Source organism: Strongylocentrotus purpuratus, unplaced genomic scaffold (genome assembly GCF_000002235.5).
Source record: "Strongylocentrotus purpuratus isolate Spur 01 unplaced genomic scaffold, Spur_5.0 spur5_contig_858, whole genome shotgun sequence".
In the NCBI taxonomy this organism is placed as follows: domain Eukaryota; kingdom Metazoa; phylum Echinodermata; class Echinoidea; order Camarodonta; family Strongylocentrotidae; genus Strongylocentrotus; species Strongylocentrotus purpuratus.
The window spans coordinates 198,178-222,155 of record NW_022145566.1 but is presented as its reverse complement, the minus strand read 5'-3'; the positions used below and the strand labels follow the sequence as shown (position 1 = coordinate 222,155).

The 23,978-nt window shown below is 36.3% G+C and overlaps 1 protein-coding gene across 1 annotated transcript in view; it reads right to left on the bottom strand.

Annotated features, from left to right (window-relative positions):
• LOC105441063 (ELKS/Rab6-interacting/CAST family member 1-like) overlaps window positions 1–23,978 on the bottom strand; it is an 80,405-nt gene that overhangs the window by 44,245 nt on the left and 12,182 nt on the right. The window contains exons 2-8 of the mRNA XM_030997082.1: window positions 15,502–15,936; window positions 13,636–13,719; window positions 12,984–13,151; window positions 12,200–12,367; window positions 4,527–4,805; window positions 3,775–3,915; window positions 2,032–2,052 (exon numbers count right to left, since the gene is read on the bottom strand). Of these exons, the coding sequence (XP_030852942.1) occupies window positions 2,032–2,052; window positions 3,775–3,915; window positions 4,527–4,805; window positions 12,200–12,367; window positions 12,984–13,151; window positions 13,636–13,719; window positions 15,502–15,936 (1,296 nt within the window). The remainder of the gene's footprint in view (window positions 1–2,031; window positions 2,053–3,774; window positions 3,916–4,526; window positions 4,806–12,199; window positions 12,368–12,983; window positions 13,152–13,635; window positions 13,720–15,501; window positions 15,937–23,978) is intronic.

Here is a 23,978-nt window from a genome sequence, read left to right as displayed (position 1 = left end):
CTGCTAGGAGAACCAGAAGGGCTTTAGGTCATATATTTTTCTTTTATATGTCCTTGTTCTTAGCAGAGGATATGAACTATAAAGTCAATTTCAGATGACTGTGATCTGAAGATACAGCAAATTTATTTCATATTTGACCTTACATCAACTGTCTCTTATACGTTACTCCATAAATGGTGAATGTACTGTTGATTTATCTAATTAGCCTAAGTATCCATATTGCTGACTGATTAATCACTATTATTGATTAATAAAGCGAATACACAGTGGATTGAGTCATTCACTGACCAGGGGTAACCGTCTCATACATAATGCTATGAAGATGATTTTCATTAAACTGACAATTCTGATATTATGAAGGCAGAGAAAAGGCAATAACAAAATGTGAATACACTTATATGAACTATATCTTTTTGCATTATTCACTGAATTGTATAGTGTAGTATGGCATCAAATCATGCTCATGGCATTCATAAAGTTGTAAAATATACAATGCATGTGTTACATCTTTTTGAGGGGTGCAAACTGATTTGATTCATTGGTAAGAACTACATTTCGTCCTTGTTTTTATGAAGTGACGGTAGTGAGGAAAATCGTAACGCAAAGTGAATGCAATTTTTTTTCACTACCGTCACTTCGTGAAAACAGCGACGATTTATGCAAAGTTCACACAAACATATAAATGTAAGCAGAACCATAATGAATGCATAACATATCAAGCGATTGATTGACTATTAAAGGAAATAAGACTCAAGCTGGTATCATTCATATTCTTCTTGCTGAGCAGCAAATATGAAAATATCAACAGACAAGCACAGTAGTGTTACAAGACTTTGGAAAGGAGAATGGGTGTGGAACATTCAAAGGCTTCATGCAGAACAAAAAACAAATACTAAACAGCATATACATGTGTGTAACATTAGTGTCTGAGTATAGGCTCTGAATGTTTCAAATTTGTCAATACTTTTTTTTTTACTCAGCTTTTCACATGATATACTCTTCTTTCTATTCATGTGTTTCCAAATGTAAATATGCCTCTTTTAATTCCTGTAGTATGTTACCCATTCGGGGATAATGAATATAATAACATTTAATATTAACTGCAAGGGATCAGCTATGATAATTTTTTTCCAAAAACAAGAAAATTTGTATCTTGTATATGTATGAAACAAAGTAATGAATTGCAATACTTCATTGAGAAGGCTATCATGATATGACAGGAGTACCATGGCATATTGGTTCATTCACTTGACTATTCATTGAGAGATCGAGGGTTCAAATCTACCCAATGACTGGCCGTCAACATGGCGTTTTATCAGAAGTTGTCTCCGTCAATCTAGGTGCAAATCAGAAATTTTACTCCTTGGAATGTAACTTCAGCACGGGTAATAATTTCTCATGTACTCTGTATTAAAGTATATAGGGGTGCTATGCCTAGTTATGTGTTATGTTATATAAAAAACAGATTATTATTAGGAAGTCATAGTATCTGAGTATTATCTTTATCATTATAATCTCAAATGTTATCAATAATCAATTAGTTAGGATGTCATGTATAGATTAATTACTAAAGAGTAATACACTACTTATCCATCTTTAATAGTTTTTTAATAAAATGATTGATATAATATTTAATTAGGGTCATAATGTCATCTCTGTTAAATGGAGAGTACATGGGGGTGTTTCACAAAGATCCTAAGTTGAACTTATCTCTAAGTTGGACTTAAAAATTATGGGAAGCGGTTAGCATCTTCGAAAATATTTTGTAAAAGTTATTTTAAAATGTTAATTCAAATCATTCATATTTCTATTATCAAGGAGGTTTCTTATTCTTGATGTGTAATTTATGAAAAGTCTAAAATACTTCAATTATTTATTTGAATATATTTTGATTTAAGGCTACAAATGGCTCTCCATAATATTTAAGTCCCACTTAGAGTTAAGTTTGATTTAGGATCTTTGTGAAACACCCCCTGGTATACATTTGTAAAGATCCGCTGAATTTCATGCACATGCATGATGAATACTTACCGCCTGTAGTCTACGATGCATCTGAGTTAGCATGGAAAGAAGGGGATTATATTGGGTGAAAATGAAAGGATTCAAAGGGGTAAAAAGGGGGTCAATCTCAACACCCTGTCTGTCCACACCTTATTATTAAGGACATCACACCATCACAGATTAGTGTGAAACACCAAGGCCCTGTTTCATAAAACCTGTTATCAATAACAAGTTAAAATAACTGTTATAAGCTACTGAAATTGTAGCATCTGATTGGCTGAGAGCGAATATGCCATAGAAATTTATCATTTGTTGATATTTATAACACGTTTGATGAAACTGGGCCCAGATTTGTTACTTCTCAATTGTGCGATTTCTTAATAGTGTAAAGTGAATGAGCTGTCAAAGATGAAAAAGAAAAAGAAAAAGGACCTCAAAGAATAGAATATTCTTGGTCCTGTGTGGCCTTTATGTTTCTCAATGATCACTTTCATGCATCATCAGTCACACTTTCAAACAGACCTTATTCAAAATTTGCAACCATGTTCTATATAAGGGGGGGAGATGGGGAGGGGGGTATTCAATCTATTTCATAATAATAACAATTTTCAGCATAATATTCACAATAAAATTCATACAAAATTTCTATACTCTAAATTCAGATCTACACATGTTTTACACCAACTACGAGATAGCGCAATATCCGTCACAATCTTCTATTCACATAGATTTGCAAGAATTTTGCAACTATTTCTCTTTCTGTTTGCCTACTGCACATGCAATTTTATGGAGGAGCTTTTTTGCAAATGGACAAGGGTGAACAGGGGACAATTGCTTTATAAGGCCCTTCAAAACTGGAGAAAAAAAATAACTTGGGAACGGATACGAACAAGCGAGATAATCTAAAAATTCAAATTTAATATATCACAATATAATTTCTAACTGGAAGAAGGTACTATATTAATAAATTGAGTTATAAGAAAGGAGGAAGTGTATCGATATTAGTTAAAATGTAAACAAATTGAGTATTGTTTAATGATAATAACACCCTAAACACCAATGCATCTTATGAATATGAAAGGGGGAGGGTTACTTAAGTATTGAAGGGAGAAGTTTAACATGAAAGAACTGCAACCCCCAAATGTATTAATTTTGAGGGCAGTGTAAATCCAGTCAAGGTATTCAATTCACAATAAATGTTTTATGAAAAGTAGGTAAATTGTCTACACCATTGATAATAGGCTTCCATTCACCCCCAAATTGAATCCACTATCTTCTTTCCATTGCTCAAGCAAGTATAAACATATACTAGACAGTTTGACATTGTTACCAAAAATCATATGAAACCTATAGAATCATTCGAGAAGAGTGACTTTCAAACCATTTTGTGACAATCACAACCTATGAAATGTGCCACAGAGATATTGGTCACACCTGTAAAATGTGCATAATGTATCTCCCATGTATTACCATGTGAGATCTTGAATAGCTACCAGGATCATTTGGTTAGTTACAACGATCTCGATTTGGGCAGGATGCACAAGCGATAAGAATTTAATGGATCTTGCATGAATCTTCAGGGTTGAACCTTTATTGTGAATTCTGACCACGATCTTGCTTGCATGGATCTTCAGGGCCGAACCTTTATTGTGAATTCTGACCATGATCTTGCATGGATCTTCATGGCCGAACCTTAATTGTGAATTCAGACCATGATCCAAATAAATTTGACATTTGTCTATTAAATACACTAGTCATGACCCATGCACTCACTTTCTTGAGTTCACTCTCAGCCTGGATTAACTCCTCTGTCTTCTGAGCAAGCTGGATCTCCAGGGTGGTGATCCTGGAGTCCTTCTTGAGGGCTCCTGATGCTACCGTCGAGGCATGCTCCTTCAGATCAAGGAAAGATGCCTGGAGATAATGGAGAAAAAGACAATCATGAACGATTCAATGAGTATTAGTTGGGATCTGAGCTCGGTGAGATATCAATAGCTACACTCCTAGTTTTCAAAATGAGGAAGTATATTTGTTCATGTACATATGGTTTACTGGGCCCCGTCTTAAAAAGAGTTGCCATTTATCCCAATCAATCTCAAGTCTCCCAATCAATCGCAAGTTTGCAGTCTCCTATCTCTTATGTATATAGTTGCGATTGATATCAATAGCAAATAAGTTGCGATTGATATCAACTCTTTGTAAGACGGGGCCCTGACGTGACAAGGAAAAAGTCAGCTTCCTTTGTTTTTCCTTTACAATTCAATGTAAAGTTTCCATTCACTATTTTGCGACTTTCTGAATATCATTTAAAACATGTTAATTATAAGTATGGATGTTATGGGAAAAGAATTGTTTCTATCAACTTTATGAACCATGTATTATGTGTTGAGAGCCAAAAAGTTATTAAAGTATTATCATTTCACATCAAGGTAGCACCATTCAGGCTTTCAGATTATATATAGGTTTGATTCTATATGTTAAAACTTTGGGACAATCCCTTTCAGCCTGAACCAAACTCAATCTACCTCCTTTTCTGACGTGCTCTTCTGAAGTTCTTCAGTCTGCATCTTGAGCTCCTCAATCTGCTTTGTCAGTCTCCCGATCGCTTCTTCCTTCTCTTTGATCTCCTGCTCCTTCTCCGCCCTCAGCTTCTCAATTGTCCGGTCCTTGTCAATGAGGGCGTCCTCCAGACTGGACACAGCGCTGTCGGAGCTGCTCTGGTCGGCCTGGAGAGCAGTGAGGCGATCGCGAAGTGACAACGTCTGACTGTCTCGCTCCTTCAGCTGCTCTAGAAAGCTCTCATTCTGAAGATGGAGAAAGAGTAAGGAGGTGATCAGTTGCAAAGAGCGACAATACATTCTAACTATGGAGGAACATCACAGAGACTATCGCATATATATATATGAATGTTCAAATACAGTGATGAAGTCATAAGACAGGCCTGTAACAAGATTAATAATGATTTAGTGCATTGAGTACAACTGTATGAGCTACTCTGGCTATATCATCATCACTTGTAACTCAACACGGAACAACAAGAAGCTATGTTTCACATTACAGCATCAGGTACAAATGCATATTCTGTGGACTGACTTTGAAGACTGATTTTTGGTTCCAGAAAATAAATGTTAAGTAAGTCCTGGTCTTGCATGCTTGCTTTCTGCTATACTTGACCAATTTCTAAACTGGTCATATTCCCTGTTTTTGGTCCTGAACCATGAATAAAAAGTTAGCATTAAGTACAAAGGTGTTCATTCACAGAGGCAACGTCAAAGGGTGTTGAGAGAGTCAAACTCACAAGAATGCTAATTGGGGAAATACAGAGCAATATTTTACAAGATACACAATTTTCTATGAAAATGTAAAACAGTTGCTCTAACAGTCAATCTGGGCAAGCACACTGCACAAAGCATGGATCATATGACACTACCAATTAGAAAATGTGAAATAAACAAGATATAATTACAAATGAATCACAGATGACCAACAATGGGACTTATTCAGCGCAGTGTACTTCTAAAAGCCACCATTCATCATACATATTTACAGGTACAATACATCTATGTATGCAACAGTCATGAGAAGAAATTTCAAAGAGTAGAAAATCCAAAGGATTTAAAAAGGGAAATCTTTCTGATTGAGGTTCTGACTATTTATTCATAGGTTATGCATAAAATCTTGACAGTGAGACATCTCATACTTTTCGATTAGGGTGGGGAAAAAATCAAACTGGTTTTAAGCCAGGATTAAAAAAAACTACATTTAATGGCATGATTGTTCTCAAAGGACAGGTTTACAAAACCCTTGCATTCACTTCAGAACCTTGATCAGATAGATTCGATAGTAATATTACATGGGGGAGGGGTCATGATGCAATGTGGATCCAAAGTGTCACAGACATCTAGCTAACAATAAGGGGAAATCACACAAAATGTACGTTTACATAAGTCCTGGTATTTTCATCTATTATGTGAATTTGGTTTATCTAATGGAAGTAGGAAAAAAGTAAACACGTTAAAAAAAAAAGTATATGTATTTCATCCCCAAAGCACCAGTATAAAAAAGAATTTCAGCTCATCTTCTAACATAGCAGCATATAACTCAGTGATTGAACAGAAACACACAAACATTTTAACAAGAAATGCAGGTAAAAATTGAAGGTAAATATACATGAACCAAATTTCCTACTTTAAAATCTTTAGTAAAATATGAATTGAACTTCTTGCCTTTTACTCTGATGAGTGCAAGACGGAAAGCTTAAGTATGGCTCTTTTCAATGCGATTCTCTGAATTGAACTTTAGAAATATCACTGGCTAACATGAAATGGTGACCCCCAAATAATCATGGAAAGGGTATCATCTCTTCTTCACCTCAAGTATGCACTCAAATAGATCCATGCATATTCTGTTGATTGCATTAAGGTTTGAGATCCCTCATTGACCTTTTAACCTTCAGCTTCAAATGTTAATGAAATCAGGAAAGTATTTCTTGCATTTCTTGTTTATTAAACCATTCATATTTCAATGCATACAATAAATAGGTAGCCCCACAACATAAGACTGAAGAAGTAAATCACTGCATTGGAAAAGCAATGTATAATTTCATTAAGACTTTTTAAATATAACATCAAGGCATCGTCAAATTCACTTTCCCTAGTTGACTTCAATTGGCAGACTTTCTTCAATCTGTATCACCAAACTATTCTAAAAAAATATGATGCCCTCTTTTGAAGGGACTTCATACTTCCTCTGCATTAAGAGAGAATGCTATACAATGCAAGTTTTGAAGCCCGTTTTATTCATCCACCTACAAGATGGCCCCTTTGCCCACAAATATCAGGCCAGCCAGATACCGTTTCACTAGGTGCTCATATGTATGATTTGATTGATTATTGGGCCATCCTACATTCACGTTCATCCTACAGAGCAAGACTATTTAAGATTGGCTAGTTTAGCCATTCAGACAATTCGTACAATGGTCCTCATCAAACTTATAAAAAGATGATCAGCTATAAGTATTACTCTGCCATTTGCCTCGATCAAATGCACAACTGCACTTGTAAATGCTATTCACATTACTTACAAGACTATACTTGGAAAATGTGTAGGTATTAGAGATTTGGGATACTAAATACTAGTTAAAGTCAGAGTAAAGAATTAAAGTAAAGACTATATTTTGCCGACGTCGCCGCTACAAATGCTATCCTTTGCAGTCAGGAAGTGGGAAATACAATCTTATGTAAATACAACTTGCAGGACAATATCTTTAATGCGGCTAGATACTGAAGATGTAAGGGTATTTGCGGAGAAGAGGAAATAACATTTGTGTGATTTCACTTTTTTCAGAATTGCAATAAAATTACAAGAAAAGACATCAGGCATTTAAACAATTTGTTTCTTTGTGGTATCGACATGTACAAGTACCACATAAAGGTCTGGAATTCTATTAATCAAGGAATTAGATTAATTTTGGTCCAAACTTTTCCCTCATGTCTTATTTTATATTGTAACTCAACTTATATTTGTAACTCAACCTGGGTTCCCCCCCCCCCTTAAAAAAAAATGTTAAAAAATCATGGCCTGAGTCTCGCTATCAATTTAAACAACATTAAATAAGAGTTCTATTGCCGTCCAGCGGTCATGACAAGATAAGCATAATATTCATATAAATGAAGGTTTAAACTATGGTTTTACATAAATCCTGTTATGAAATCCAGTCAACAAATTTTAACTAATTCTGATCTAACATCACTCGTCATGCCTTACGCATATGGCAAACACAACATAATGAACACGGCATAAAAGCTTGCATTGGGAAAAAAGGTTCCTGTACGTAGTACATTAACAGATTCTACTTACCGTTGAACACAATTTTGATGGGCACACTACCACTATAAAACTACTCTCGAGGAACAAATGCTTCTACTGTTTTAAACAAGATTCCATGCAATAAAAGCACGTCTTCAGAACAGTGCAACTGCATCAGTTTCACAAGTGATCATATATTTTTCCTCACAATAAAAATAAATAAATGACGATCCTTGAAGTGTTAGACAAGCATCTACCAGCACAACTGGGTGGTGGGCATTGATTACACATTTACACTACCATCACTTTACAAAATACTAGATGATGTCTAGTCTATCACTCCTTTATCATGAAAACAAATGAAGTAGAAGTGAAAGATGATCAATGATAGTGAAAAAGGAAAAGTGGACGTTCTCCAAACAAAGACAGATTTGCAGGATTGAAAACATGGCAGGGTAAACTAACAAACACTTATAAACACAAATAATACATTAATCACACTCTGAGGGTCACTCTGATATATATCTCAGGGTACTTCATGATAAAGATGGTGTTGACGAAACCTCATACTTGAAGTCATATGAAAATGTTTACAATGGCGTGCCTACTACTATTAAAAACAGAAACTTTCATGCATGAATTGTTCACAAATGTCACAAGTGGTTCACATTCGCAAAAGCATCATGACATGAAACAAGTAAATCACAGCACAACACTCAATTTTTCGAAACTTTCTTGCTGTGAAAACAGCTCCTGAACAATTGGCGAAAGTTTCATGTCACAAAAATTTCTGGTTCATGGTACTCTAGAAGGAAAGTGAAGACAAGACAGCATGATTCTGATTTTGGTAGAAGCTATACTAACAAACACCCAAGCCAAATGAACACAGGAACATAGAATGGACACACCCCTTTGGGATGAGAGGGTGGGACATTTTGGTCACCTTCACTTGCAGAATTTTTAATTTGCTCCCCTGTAGCTCCATTCCTTTTGACAAATCAGCGTGCTTTGAAAAGTCAAAAGAAAAGAAAATCATGGATTCAATGAAAGAACAAAATATAAAAGAAATCATAGTACAGGATGAAAGAAGGCAGAAAAATATTCATATAAATTATGATTACTGAGTTATCTTTCTGTAGCTTTTTAAAGCCTGTAAGGCTGAATGATCATCATTCTTGGCATATAGGTACAAATAAATTATCTTACAGTTCTGGGGAGTAAAAATGCAATATAAAACACCTCATTAAAGATAAACTTGAGTTCTGGTAAAAAAAAAAAATGAATTCTCACAGAATCTAACGAAACTTACACTGAATGTTCAGGATTACAAATAAATGACATGTGCCAAACAATTTTGGAAGAAAATGTATACTGGCTGAGTAATGAGCATAGAAAGATAAGGAAATCAGGGTAGTACTAGCCCCGACACCATTTGTGTTGTCCCATATACATCTTTCTGTGTAAGTGATTGTTACTTTACCAAGACTCTGCCAAACTTATGATGATTTTGATGACTCCAGAACCTTGCACTACACACCATTACTTACATGCTATATGATAAACTTTTCTGATCCATTCCACATCTTTTCTTTCACAATGCAATCGCATTACCAGAACTCAAGTTTATCTTTAATCTCTCCATAAATGATAAATATGTACGCTCTTAAAGTTGAAATAAAAGAACTAGAAAAATAGAAGGAAATAGGTTATCTCAATATACGGATACAGATTTACATCGTGTATATTAGAGTAACTACTCCGTTGTCAAATGTACATAATTACTAAGTGCACAAGAGATATCAAAGAATGATAAAAAACATTTCTAGGAATTGAAAGTACCGGTACACAACAATCACTTAAAGTGCACAGATAATGGCCACTACAACTTCAATCTGTTCAATTTATCATCCTTCACAAAGACACTTGTTTCTTAAAAAGGAAATTAGTCTTGTTCAGTTGTTGTATTGCTGCAAGGACAATATCCATATGAGCTACTGATTTTACATCACTTTGCAGAACATTATATATTTTTACTGAGCTTAACTGTAATTTGAGCTTATTTCTTTTTTAAGTCAATATTTTGAACTATGAGATTAAAAAAAAACCATATAATACTCAGGCGCGTAGCCAGGGGGGGGGGGGGGGGACGTGCCCACACCTAAATTTCCAGGATCGGTTGCATTTTTTTTAGACCCATTTTTTTTACCTCGATCGATTACATGTGCCCCCCCCCCCCCCAAACATCAAACTCTGGCTACGTGCCTGATAATACTAGGTTTGCCATGGGAAAGAATCTAGGTTCAATCAAAAGATTCACAATGAAATACAATATCAAATATATCCTCTGGCTCTGTATCTGGTAACAGGCCTGTCTGGTAGTAAACAAAATTGAAATCAAAATATTCAACCAGCTTAAAAGTAAACTACTAAACATTTCTGGATAATGTCTTTTTATAATGCACAAATGACATCAAGGACAATATTCCTTAGTTCTCTGCTTATGTAGTTTTAACTTTATGAAACCATGCATGCATAAATCTCTCTAATTTACTCATCAGCCCATCAGCTCTGGCAATTAACCATGCATGTCTGTCCACAACCTCTGCTTAATTCAATACAGATTGAAGCCCATCATCTACTAGCTGACGAGGAGTGCTTCTACCATGTAAACATGGAACACCTACATGAAGGATCTACATCCTATTACATAACAGCCAATCAGCGCCCAACAAATGCAAACACAGATTCAATAGTGTGGGGCTGTCCTAATCAATAGATTTCTGTAACTATTAATGGTGTAGTGATAAGAACAGATTGGTGGAGCAAACATACTTTACCACAGAAAGAGGTGTGCATACAGTCATTTAGCGTAAATAATGGAAGATTTTTAAAAATGTGTTTTGAGGTCTTAGATGTAATAAAAACCGTCTTTTGTGAAACGCTATTGGATCAACTTGTATCTACAGCTTGTAAGATTGAGTTACAGCGACTATGTTGAATAAGAGATATGTCACTCAAAAAAATGTTGGTCAAAACACTTTCGTGGCCATCATTTTCATTTTGAATAACAGTACATTTGTGAAAAATACTGATGTTATCAATTTCGTATAGATGGCTATATTGGCTAATGTTTTACCGCCACTGCACTTTTACAGAAGATTTTCCTAATCTCAATCCATTAAATTGTACTCTATCTAAGTTACAGATCAAACATTTATCAAAACCTACGATAAAGCAGGCGTACAGGTTTGAAATACGAGCTCCCTATAGGGTCTCAGAAAGATCAGTTACTCTATGGAAATATCAAATCACAAGATGAAATGAGGACTACTTCTATCCCTCTCTAACCCTACTAAAGTCTCGTTCTCACATGACATATAAAACAGTCTTTAAAAAGAAAAAACCTTGTCAAAATGAATTTACATGAGCATAGTGTGAGCTCTATAATGTAACATATGGATTCCAGAATATACCAAAGGACCTTTAATGCATGAAGCTACATTTTTCACCCCACTTTCCTTGCGTTACATTAAAGAAAAAAGAAAAAAAATTGCTGCAACATTATTTGTTACGTTTATTGTACCATGAGTGAATGAGGTTTAAGCCTGTGTCAACACACCAATCCATCCTCAAGTAAAAGGGGATTCTCCTCTAAACGTCCTCCATGATTTTGTATTCATAAAAGATTCATCATCCTACTCTAGCCGGCATGAGATTCTAACACTCTTCCCACATAGCCGGGATAAGATTTCAACTTTGAAAGAAGAAAAGCATTTCCTCACATCTAATGCGCCACCATGCAGCCACTGCTTACCAACTAAGTTGTGTCTCTCATGGGTAAATTAAGGAATATTTTAGATGTGCGTTCTCATTTATGTCTCACTTCTTTATGCTCTTTAGCCCTTCCCCTAGCCAATTTATTGAGGATACTGAACCTATCCTGTTAATAATTTGAAGCGTTTGCATGAACAACCTTGATTCAAATGAACTGCAAATACATTTGGTAAGGAACACAAGTAAAAATTGAAGGAAATGTATCTTCCCAATTTTTTATTACAAGTTTTGTCATGAAAAAGATTTTCTACTTTAAGATACTAGCTATCAATTGAAATGAACGAGGAGAATGTGTGGGAGATTAATTTAAAGAAGAAATGCAGCTTTCATATTTAAAAAAAAGAGAATGTTGATTAATGTGTAATGGTGTCTTTAAAACATATTGTTTTAATACATGCATTTAACTAATGTACAAGAATGGTCTCATGTGATATCTACATAGAAAACAAACTTATTAAACAATCAATAGCTTTTTAATCTGCCCCACTATGAGCTTTGGGACTATACCTGTAGATATAATCTCAGAAATTAAGTTAAGATTATTAAGAACTCTTACCTTTCGTTGGAGTGCAACTATCTTTCGTTCTTTGAGTTCATTCATCTCTCGGAGCTCATCAGCTTCTGAAGACTGCTTGGATTTGTCAGTGTTAATGGTTGTCATGACAACCTCCTGTTTGTTTAGTTGGTGCTCCTTGTCTTCCAACCGAAATCTTAGGGCCTCCACCTACATGGAGTCAAATGAAGAGTTCAAAAGTCGATTTCAATTTGCTAATGTATAATTAGACATCATGTATCTACATGTATGCGGTTTGTAAGACAACGCTAAAGTATCATACTTTCTCACCGCACAAAATAATGACAGAATAAAACAACAAGATGTGCATAACATTTAGACTATCATTGTAAAGTCCAAAGTAATAGGTACTAGTTTGAAGAAATAATATCACCTTTACAATCACTTTTTTTAATGTAAAAATGACAAGAAGCCTTGATGGCTTTCTGGTCCATAGGCATACAATCTGCCAGGGTAGTTGGAATCATGAAATACCAAAAGATAGACAGAAGTTTTGTGTTCCTATGTTTTGCAAAATGTATTCTTCACATTCCTTTCACAACTACAGATGGCATTCTGTTCCCCCATCCAAGGCTAATGGCCCGGGCCCTGTCTTTAAAGAGTTAATATCAATCGCAACTATGTACATAAGAGATAAGAGATAGGAGACTGCAAACTTGCGATTGATTGGAGGACTTGCGATTGATTTCGCAAGTCTTTGTTAGACAGGGCCCAGAGCTACCCAGTTTCCTACATGGTGGATCTCTCTCAGTCTCAGAGCACTCACATCAGCTTGCAGAATACTAGAGTGTTGTTCTTTGGCAGCTAATGATTCCTTGAGGAGATTGATATGAGCCTGTTGATCTCGCTCTTTGTGTTTCATTGCCTCAAACTTAGTCAGGAGGGCCTGCAGCTCTGCTACCTTAAGGCTCAGCTTCCCTTTCAGTTGGTCAAGCTAGATCATAGGAGAAATATAAAGGTATGTTTTACTAGATGAATGAAGTGGAACCTGTTGAAAAGTGAAATCTTCAGAGGTACTTGTTATATCAATTTATTCACACTTATAAATCTTTTTAGCAGACTAGTCTATCCATCTATGAGGTACTTGTTATATTAATTTATTCAGACTCTCAAATCTTACTTAGCAGATTATTTCTCATGATAGATCAGAACATGGTGAAACTTAGGTAATGATTTTCTAGTACAAATTGATGCCCATGATAATAATAAAGACAAAGCATATTCTAAACTCTAAAAATAAATATCCTGGCATACTGTTGCCTTAAAGCAAATTTTATACTCTAAAAATAAAAATATAAATGTCTTAGTATACATTTGCCTTTAGTAATATTGTATACATATACTTTAGTGAATATACAAATATACATTTGCATTTTTTTGTGTAGGTTTGAAATTAAATATGAAAGCACGCTATAAACCTTGATCTTTAATCTTGTGCTGCTGTCATCTGTCTGTCCCGCTGTGCCGTTTGACCTTGATCCAACATTGTCATCACGATTCTCCTGTAAACAGGTAATTGAAAGCACACAAGTCCATTAGTGTCAATGCCACATCATCATTATCCCTTAATGCTAAAAAGGATGATGATTGGCAAAGGAAATTGTTGTGTCTACTTCACAAAAACAACATTTACAATATCCCATTTCCATGAACGAGAGAAAATAAAGGTATACTCCTTTCATATCTTTGGTAGATATCAATGTGGGGTTGTTTTTTTTTGCTCTTTTTTTATTTTCTTTCAAATTCAAGTTTTTATGGTATTATATATACAGCCATTATGGATTACAGATTTAACAAATCCTCCATGTTCCTTTTTAATTCATCCTGCATATAAGTAACCCATTTATTAAAAAAAACCTTAAATAAGTTTTAGAATGAATAATTCATTCATATGTAAAGCGCTCAACTTGATTTGGATGATATCGTTTGAAATTTGAAAAATGAAAAATTCAGAGAAACAAATGCTTTGATTTTCTTACAACCATTTAAATTTTATTGAAGAATACATCTTAAGAACTATAGATAAAAATGAGGACATATGCGTAGCAAGATGATATGCAAGTGTACATGTACCTAATACATGTGGATGAGACAAATCTGTGCTTTTACACCAATGTCCTTCCAGGAATCACAACAGATTTAAGTAGCTCGATAGCTCGATATAAATTGCTACCTGTCTTCAATTCATAATTTGTGCACTTACTGAAGCATTCAATGCACCCATGTCTCAAACATCTGGCAGTTTGATATCTACTCTAGATGTATACTTTGATCATTTTTTATATCACTTTTTCTTTATTTCTCTCTCTCATTATCTCTCTCTCTCTCTCTCTTTGTATCTGTCTGTCTGTCTGTCTGTTTCTCTCTCTCTCTCTCTCTATTTCTTTTTCTCTCTCTCTCTCTCTCTCTCTCTCTCTCTCTCTTTCTCTTTCTCTCTCCCATCGTTGCTCTTTAATCATTTATCAATGCATTATCTTCTGTATTGTCTAATCATCTCCCCTTTTCTCTATCTCTTTCTTGCTCTTTCGGCTTTCAAGTCTTCTCTTTCATCCTCGACCTTCTCCATTTATCGTCTGAGAAGTCCCCAGAGAAGTTGCCTCCCATAAAAGATGCACACAAAAGGGCACTTTAAAATCAGCTTGCTTTAGTGCATCCTGGGTGTAATAACTGAATTATGCGGACGACACATTATATTTCTTCTCAATGCCTGAGGCCAATTGAAACTCCACACGGTGGAGATTGCTCAGGCACCTTTCCACAGGCTTCATATCATGTGCTGCCACATATGTTTGAATTACTAATGGAGTAATTTGCTGAAGACTCTACCCCTGGACAGAGAGCATTTGACATTTCTTAATAGGAAATATAACGGGAGAAATGGCTCGAGGATATAGAACTGAAAAGCAATAAGCATATTTTACCTAAATACTGTATCATGTACAAGTAGGTACAATTTGCCTATTACCAAAGTTGATGATGGCGCAGTATTAATACAAGTTACATGTATATGCTCTGAACTCTATCAGACAGTTTTGGGGCATCACCTACTCATTCGCATCTTATTCTAGTTTCTAGACACCATCAAATCAATCGTTACCAAATCTAGTTTATAAACACCATAAACTCGATTGCAACAAGCCTAGAATTTATACACCATCAACTCAACTGAAAACCAATCCCGTTTATTGTTAGGATATCACCGACTGAACTACACCTCATAGTTTTCAGACAACATCAACTTAGACACTGTCAACTTAATTTCCACCAAACATAGAGAAGCTTACATTCATGAAACTGCCCATCTCCTTGTCCCTCTGCTCCAGGAGCTTCTGAAGCTTGATGACCCTCGTCTCTGATTCCACCACCTTGGATCGCATCCTGTCCATGTCCTCCTGGTCTCCTTCCAGCTTCTTGGTGTTTAACCCTTTACTCTGGAGCATCTCCAGCAGCTTCTTGATGCTTTCGTCCCTGGCCGTCAGAGTCTGCTTCTGGGTCTCGATCCTCAGCTCCATCTCTTCCAGGGTCTTGCGGAGGAGGAACACCTCCCTGGAGACCCTGTCCCTCTCTGTCCTAAGACTGTCCACCTCATGCTGCAGGTGGCCGACTGTCCCCTGTGAGGAGGAGCCACCGTTTGTAACGTCCCCATTGGGCGAGTGTCGTAGGTTGTGTTCCCGATGCTGCAGTTGCTCCTTCAGCTCCCTTATTGTCCGTAGGAAATGCTAGGGTGAAACAATAACAAAGAAAGACATTAAAGTTTTTGTCACCTACACTGTTATTTCAAATATTTTCAAGTGTGTGCATAATATAGAATATGCAGCACCATACAATGTACATGTAGGTCTATCTGTATGTAAAACCTCACATATTAGTACAACATTTGAACAACATATAACCTGCTAAACAAAACTAGCACTTTTTCTCTCAAAATGGATGTAAAGAAGACTGTAAATTTGAGACAGACATATTACAATATACACATACATTAGGCGCTATACATTTCTTTCACACATACATGTAAATCTGCAGAGAATATATTTTTTCAATAAATCATGAAAAGCTCAAATTATATCTCTGAATCCTCAGGGAATGATACTTTAAAGGCGTGCTAATTGTCTCAGATGTCATTCAAGATGACTGAAAGTAATGAGATAGCCTCCTGCATTATTGAGCTGTGGATAGCAGAAAGCATTATAGTCTCCGAATACAGACTCTTGACTAAAAAAGAACATACAGCATACTGCTGATAAAATTGTCATTAGGGAGATATATGCGCATATATCTTCAGGGCAAACTCACTTACAGAGTCAAGGAAGGATACAAGTGCTATGTATAGTTCTTTGCTCAAGCTAATTTGCTTTCCACAGGAGAATTCCAATTAAGTTAGTACTTAAAGACTAATCTGATAATTATACATCTTGAAGACTCTACATGCAATAAAGGAGATAGACGCAGTATCGACTCTTGCTTTGCTGTATGTAGGTAATTGATTTGGCAAATGAGTAGCTGGCAAGAAAAGTCACTTTTTTCCAAGAACCCTCCACATTGTGAATGATTGCATAATCACAGTTATTTTTAATACCAACTTATACGAGCGTTAATGTAATGAGTATTCTTGTGTATTAAACAATATCGCAAGTGAATACATGATCCCTACCAAATCACAATCATCCCTTAACTCATGTATGCTTTTTTGAATAAATAGATTGAAATCATTTTGTAACTATAGCCACAGCAAATCTTTCTCTTATTCTCGAACTTTTATTGATATTTCAAGTTTACAGAAGTTAAACAGAAAATTTAGAGAAACCATTTCTTAATGCAAATTGCCAACTTACATTTCTAAAAATCCCAATTTATTCTTTCATCATACATAATTTACATCTCCCTATACTAAATAGGTGTAGAGGAGACTGGTAGGAAGACCACACAGAGAGCAAGATAAGGAGGGGGGGGGGGTAATAAAGCAAGACAAGACAGAGTGATGAGAGATAAATTTGATTTGAAATGAAATGCTAAAGGTTACTAATTAAAAACCTGCAGTCAATAGAAGCACGCAGTGGGCAAGGTGATGATGGCACAGTGAGTGTTGTGACATTGGATCGTAGTAGGGATGATGATGATGATGATGGTGCACGGTGCAACCTTATACCCAGGGGCATGCCGTGCTCTTTACCCAATGTGTTATGTGGTTGATACCTGTATCACTTATAGATAGACATGCCACTTAAATCCAATATCAAAGTATTAAGTGATACTGGTTACTATGGTAACTACATGTAAGTATCTATTCAGTGAAAAATCCTACGTGTAAACATTTTATTCATTATTCAAAAAATTGTATCTTTAATTCCAGCTTTTTTTAATGAGAAAAAAGGATGGATGAAAATTATAAGAAACATTACATTTTAACTTAAAGGGACTTTGTAACATTGTTCAGATGAGAGATAGTGGTGCTAAGGTAGTGACTTCAATGCTAGATGTACAATTAAAGATAATCTGAAAATTTGAGTGAAAACGGACCATTATGCATGGTACAAATTGGGAAAAATTGATCCGATCGATTCCTTAATTCTCCCAACTATATTATTACAATTTAATTACATTTTACGTGAATGGAAATCTCACAAAGCAATAAAATGGCTCTACATTCTATTCCAGACATTTAAGTGTTGACAGATTTTTTATAGCCTGTTTTTATGTCTTTTTTTCATGGAAAAAGGTTGGGAAAATTCAAAAATGGTTGAGAGAATTTAGATTCAGAAGCGCCGCACATCGAGGCCCGTTCGAAAACCCGTTGAACTTTGTTAAAAATCTTCATATTGCGTGAATTCTCGCTACCCTAAATAGGAACGAAAATCTCGAAATTCGCGAGACGAGGTAATTTTCACTCTCTCGGGTCGTCACTACAACTTCCGGTATAGAGTCCCATCCCAAGTCACGGCCTTCATCCACCCCCATTTTTCAGGGTTCTTACGCTTGGAATCATGAGCCCAGCACTGTGCAGCCTCACAAAAGAAAACCATCGTCACTGATGTCAAAAGACGCAAAAAACAACGAATGAAATGTTCAAATAAACGTTGAAATATTTGCGAAAAAAAAACAAGACCGAGCAGACGACATATTCGGTGCATACACGTTGTGTGGTTACGGCGTTTTACGTTTGCGCTATCGCGCGCCTGCACAGGAAGCTGTAATGTCGAAAAGCTATCCCATAATGCAATGCGCGTTTTCAGGATTTTCCCCGGATCTCGGCAGAATCGCTATTTGGGGTAGCGAGAATTAATTGCGGATTTGGGGCATCGTAGTTGGATATTCCATACATACAAACATAATTTTACGTGCTTTGCATCCTGATTCAACAGATTTGTGAAATCAACCATCACAATGTTACTATAAGTACCTGTAATACATTATTATATGTCATTCTCATTCATGCTTAAACTGAAATTCTGGATGAATGTAAATTCTTAAAATGTAAGATTCTGAATGGATTAAAACCCTTTGCCTTTTTAGTTAGCATGAAAACTTCTTCCTTATCATACAACATACTTGTCCTCATTTCTAACCAGGAATTCCTCCACTGCTGCGACTTTTTGACCCCTCGCAGAAGTACACATCTTGAAAAATCGCAAACTGGTTATGTTGTTCATGTGCCGCGATCAATGAGAAATGAAACCAAGCCTGTATCATTTGATATGCATGACCTCCTAAATGGGTTTCAGTCTAGAGCTAGCTAGCTGCTGGCTCCCTGGTTAGCTATACTCTGCTATGGCAGGACTATGAGATGGGTGAGCATAGCCTAATGAAATTCCTGTATTGATCTGGATATGTGGCGTTGAGCAGTCTTATTGATCCTCCTATTTCTAGCTAATCCTGCGCAATGGTGAAGGACATAGTCCCCTATCACTCAACCTGCATACATACGATCAGCATTACCACAGTGCTATGTGCCAAGTGATATGCACTTCAGAGACAAGTACCAGGAAAGGTTCGAGTCATGAATGGTTTGTAACCGTGCTTCAGGTTCATTTATGGCATGGGCAAGAAGACCTAAACTTCAAAGAAATGTCTCTTGACCAGCAGGATGCAAATTATAATATACAATTTGATAGGAACATACATGTACCTATATTAACTGTTTCCTAAAGAATCTGCAGCTATATACTTAAGCCTAATCCCAGGTCATGCACTATTGCGTCGAACCATATATACAAGCAAGTGGACCAGTTGGAGAAAAAAAAACTAATAATTAATCTATAGTCAGGTCTTCTTTAAGCTTCAAAATTCCCTCAGTAAAGGCATGCATGTGCAGTCAAACCTCCTTTAGCAACCACCTGTATATACATTAGTAGAAAGACCACCTGTCTATAAAGTCCAAATTATTTGTTTCCCTTTCATATGGCTTCTCATTGAAACCTGTCTTAAAGGAACCTGTACATACTGACCACCTGCCTGTAAAGGCTACTTTTCATGTTTCCCTTGAGCGGTCTTTATATACAGGTTTCACTTTATTAACCTCTGGGTATTGCAATGATATGATTTAAATCCATTCTGGCTCTCAACAGATGAAATAATAACAACATTTGTTAAAATATAAAATCTATTACTTATGTCATTCTGGCAATAGAAATGGAGAGTATATGAAGTAAAGTCCAGAATACCACCTCTATTGGGATATGAATACATGTGGATGTGGTACAGGACATTTGCTAGCATTACAGGTAATCTTGTTTGCCACTTAAGGAGTCGATATGGCATTGAATCATCAGTAATATTCTAAATGTACTTATGTAACTTAGTTACACATATAATGGAATGGATTAAAACGAATTGATACAAATTAGAATATTTAGATAAATTGAGTTGTAAAACTCTCATATAATGATCTCATAAAGTGTAGGTATCATTTTTCATGGGATCATTTTTAATTTGATTTGAAATGTGAATGACTTTTTGAATTTCTTTCCCCCATGAACAGTCTAATATTCCATTTTTACATCTTATCTTTTCTTGTAACCCACATTCATTCAGACTCATTTCATAATTCCTTTCCCTTTCAAATACATCAGGCTCGATTTATTCAACACATATTCTATCCTGCTTGCAATTTATCTATGCTGTGAAAACAGCTTGTGCCCATAACCAAAACAGAAATTGTGATGCATGGATCCACTAAAGTTCATTTCCTCAACAGTAAATCACTGCATTACCCAGCTCCCATCACGGTTCACTGGCACACATGTGACGTAATGGATAGAGGTGCCTAAGTACCGCTGTATATCTCAGAAACCTATTGGCCACGTTCATCAATAATTTGTGCTCTTATCCCCAAAAATGTCAATTACATGTCGGAGCATGGTCCATGACTACCTTGCTTCACAAACACATATACCTGATGTGCATGGGAAATGGGAAAAGGATGTGTACTGCTGGCAACGTGTACAGAAATCTGATGCACCCTTCCCTCCATTTGCCAATTGCAAACACGAAGCTCTTAAGTTAAATACTTTCATGGGCTTTTACCCACAAAATGAAAACAGATACTTAATTGAGAATAGGAGGATCCCTGACTCCATGGACTTTCTTTTTAATCAAATTCAAGTAATGTTGCTCTTAACGTTTGGCTTCACAGACAACAAAAAAAGAAACTAAACAGTAGATTTATAAATAACATCTATAAAGGCAATTATTCACTCTTTTCAGTAATACTGCTTAACTGTCGTCATGCAGTGGCTCCACTTTAAAAATCTTATCAACAACAGAATGCTAACAACACTGCAGTTGCAGCAGTTACAATATGACCTATAATCATTACTCTCCACATCTCAGCCATCTCTCCTAATCCATCTGTCTCCATCTTTCCTTCCTCTCCTTCTCCTTGATATTCCCTTCTAATACAGTCAAACCTGCTTTAGTGACCACCTGTCTACAAAGACCACCTGTCTACAAGGACCACATTTTTTGTTTGCCTTGAAAATGGTTTCTCATTGAAACATGTACTTAAGACAAAGGCCACTTTTTGTGTTTCCCTTGGGCGGTTGCTATAGACAGGTTTGACTGTACTTCATATTTCCTGAAATGAAGATATGTGAATCTATGTACACTGTATGTATATATACATATTTGAATTATTACCATGTAGTCTTTAATATGCATTTAATTTGCTAAACCTCAGCTCCCCCCCCCCCATTCTCTCTTTCTAAAAACACACACATATATGCTCTTTCTCTCTCTCCATCTCTCAATGACCCTTCCCTTTCTTCTCTCTATAAACAATAATAGAGAAATCAGACACGGAGATATCAGATCAAATATATGCAAACGCACATCAATATCAAGACTGACATTTACTTAGCCTCATCACCCACCGCACAGCTTCCAATGACAACGGTATACAGTGCATGTATAGCATCTGATGTATCCATCAGGCATGGAGAAATGATGATCATGCGAGGCAGGTGGACAAATAACCCTGAGATGAATAAATCACTAGCAACACATTCTCACAATGCTTCCTTTCTCGTGTGAACAATTCCAACGACTTTCCAATCCCGGTCCATGTATTTTCAGTAACATACCCAGGGAATGAGGTGTCCCTTGGAAAGGGGAAGACGTATCAGATGGATTGGGTACTGATAAATGATGATTAAAGCTAAGAGATGAAGTTGTATACTACAAGAGGCATTCACACTTGTCCAAAGCATGGTTCATGCATGCCTGACATATCATGCTGATCAAATTACTTCAGAAAGTCTCTCTTGTACAACTCTGAATAATTTATTTTAGAATGGACTGCTTTATCCATTCATGAGTTTTTGTGGGTTTACATGAGGAAGAAAACAAGACTGTAAATCGATAATATATAATAATTCTTTCAAATCAACAGACCAAAAGATATGATGTCTTAGTACATGTGACCTTTTTAGCAAGTCTGTACATCACATACCTACATGCAAAAACAAGCTTTTGTCATGTATACATGTAAACAGCCCTTCACACAATCTCATGATAGAAAAAAACAAACTTTTGGCCCATGGCAACCAACAATGGTTACCATTCACCCTTCACTGCAATGAGTGGAAAAGCCATTCAGACTTCCAGGGGCAGTGGCCAACAGGGAAATACTCGTTCTCCATCACCAGAGACATGGAAGAATGATTACTTTAGACATCATTCCAAGCACATAGCACCATGATGACTCAGTCATGACAGAGTCCACAATGCATCCTTTCTTTCGGGAAAAACATTCAGAAGTTCCCAGATTCAGCCCTAGTATTGTAAACAGTCAGTACATGATAAATAGAGATGGAAAGTACATGTAGAAGAGGAGCTGCTTATACAATCAAAAGTATGGTTTAAATGCATATCTTGATTATGGGCTCTACTATCTAAAAGAATTCATTTGTAGTTGATTCTGACAAATATTTCAAGATTTAAACGCAATTCTTAAGCTATGGTCACAAATCTGAGCAGCGACCGACCGATCAGTAGCCTGCTCGGTCGCTGCTGGAATTTAGGCATCGCCCAGCAATTAGGTCGGTGCCCGGGCGGCGACCGCCCAGGCACCCAGCGTATTTTGGGGGGCGAGTGAAAAGTGAGCAGGCGCCGCCCCAATTTTAACTCCGCGCTAAAACTTCAGCGGCGACCGAGCGATGCCCTAAAATCGAGCGGTGCCTGGGCGGCCGCCGCTCGGTGGCCGGGCAGCCGCCGGGCAGAATTGGTTAAAAACTCGCCGCTCGGCCGCCGAGCAGGCTACTTTTGGGTAATGTGACCATAGCATTACTCATTCTCCTATTCAAGTCCTTTTATCAGATTGTCTTCTTTCCTTTATTTCTTGAATCACTCTATTCTTTTCTTTTCTTTTGACATTCTCTTTTGACATCTTTCCTTATCATTTATCTACATTTCCAAGAACCCCTTCACTAAATGAATTAAAAATACATGATAACATTTCCCACACAGTGATAATTCATCTAAATCCACTTTGTATATTGGGACAGGCAGCGTGATTGTGAAGGCCTACATGTGTGATTGTGAAAGCCAACATGTATGAGCATGAAAGAATATGCCGAACGCATGTCAAGGTATGCACTCCATCACTGTTACATAATTCATTTTCTGCGTGGTGTGTCCACATCTACTGTAGTTTTACTGTTTTATAGACCCCCTGTGTAGAGTCGGTCCAAAGCTGAACACCTCAAGTGACTTACTCTCTGAATATATACCCTAGACTTCACAGTATGAAATATACACATACATGCAACTGAATATATCAAGCTTTAATTATTTCTATCATTACAGAGCACACATTAGTTATGAGTCTACATCTACTGGAGTTTTGCTGTTCTATATATGCTCCTATATACATTCAAACCATTGTATTATATGACTTAGCTTCTGAAAATACTTCATATTTTACTAAAGACTTGACAAAATGCATCATTCTTTTTCAATGGTTCATATACATGTATATTCACAAAGCAAACAAAAGTAATGAGTCTACATCTACTGTAGTTCTACAAGTACAGAGCCAAGAAACACACAATTTATGCTCTGAAAATACAGGTATCATTATTACTACAGGCTTTACAGAATATGCAATTGAATGTATATTGCTTTAATGGTTCATAATCAATCACAGATCAAGCAAAGTTAATAAGTCTAAATCTACTGCAGATACACTGTTCAATATATTCCTGAGATCCAAAGCCTATCAATATACTACATGTACGCTCTGATACATGAACACATTACATAATAA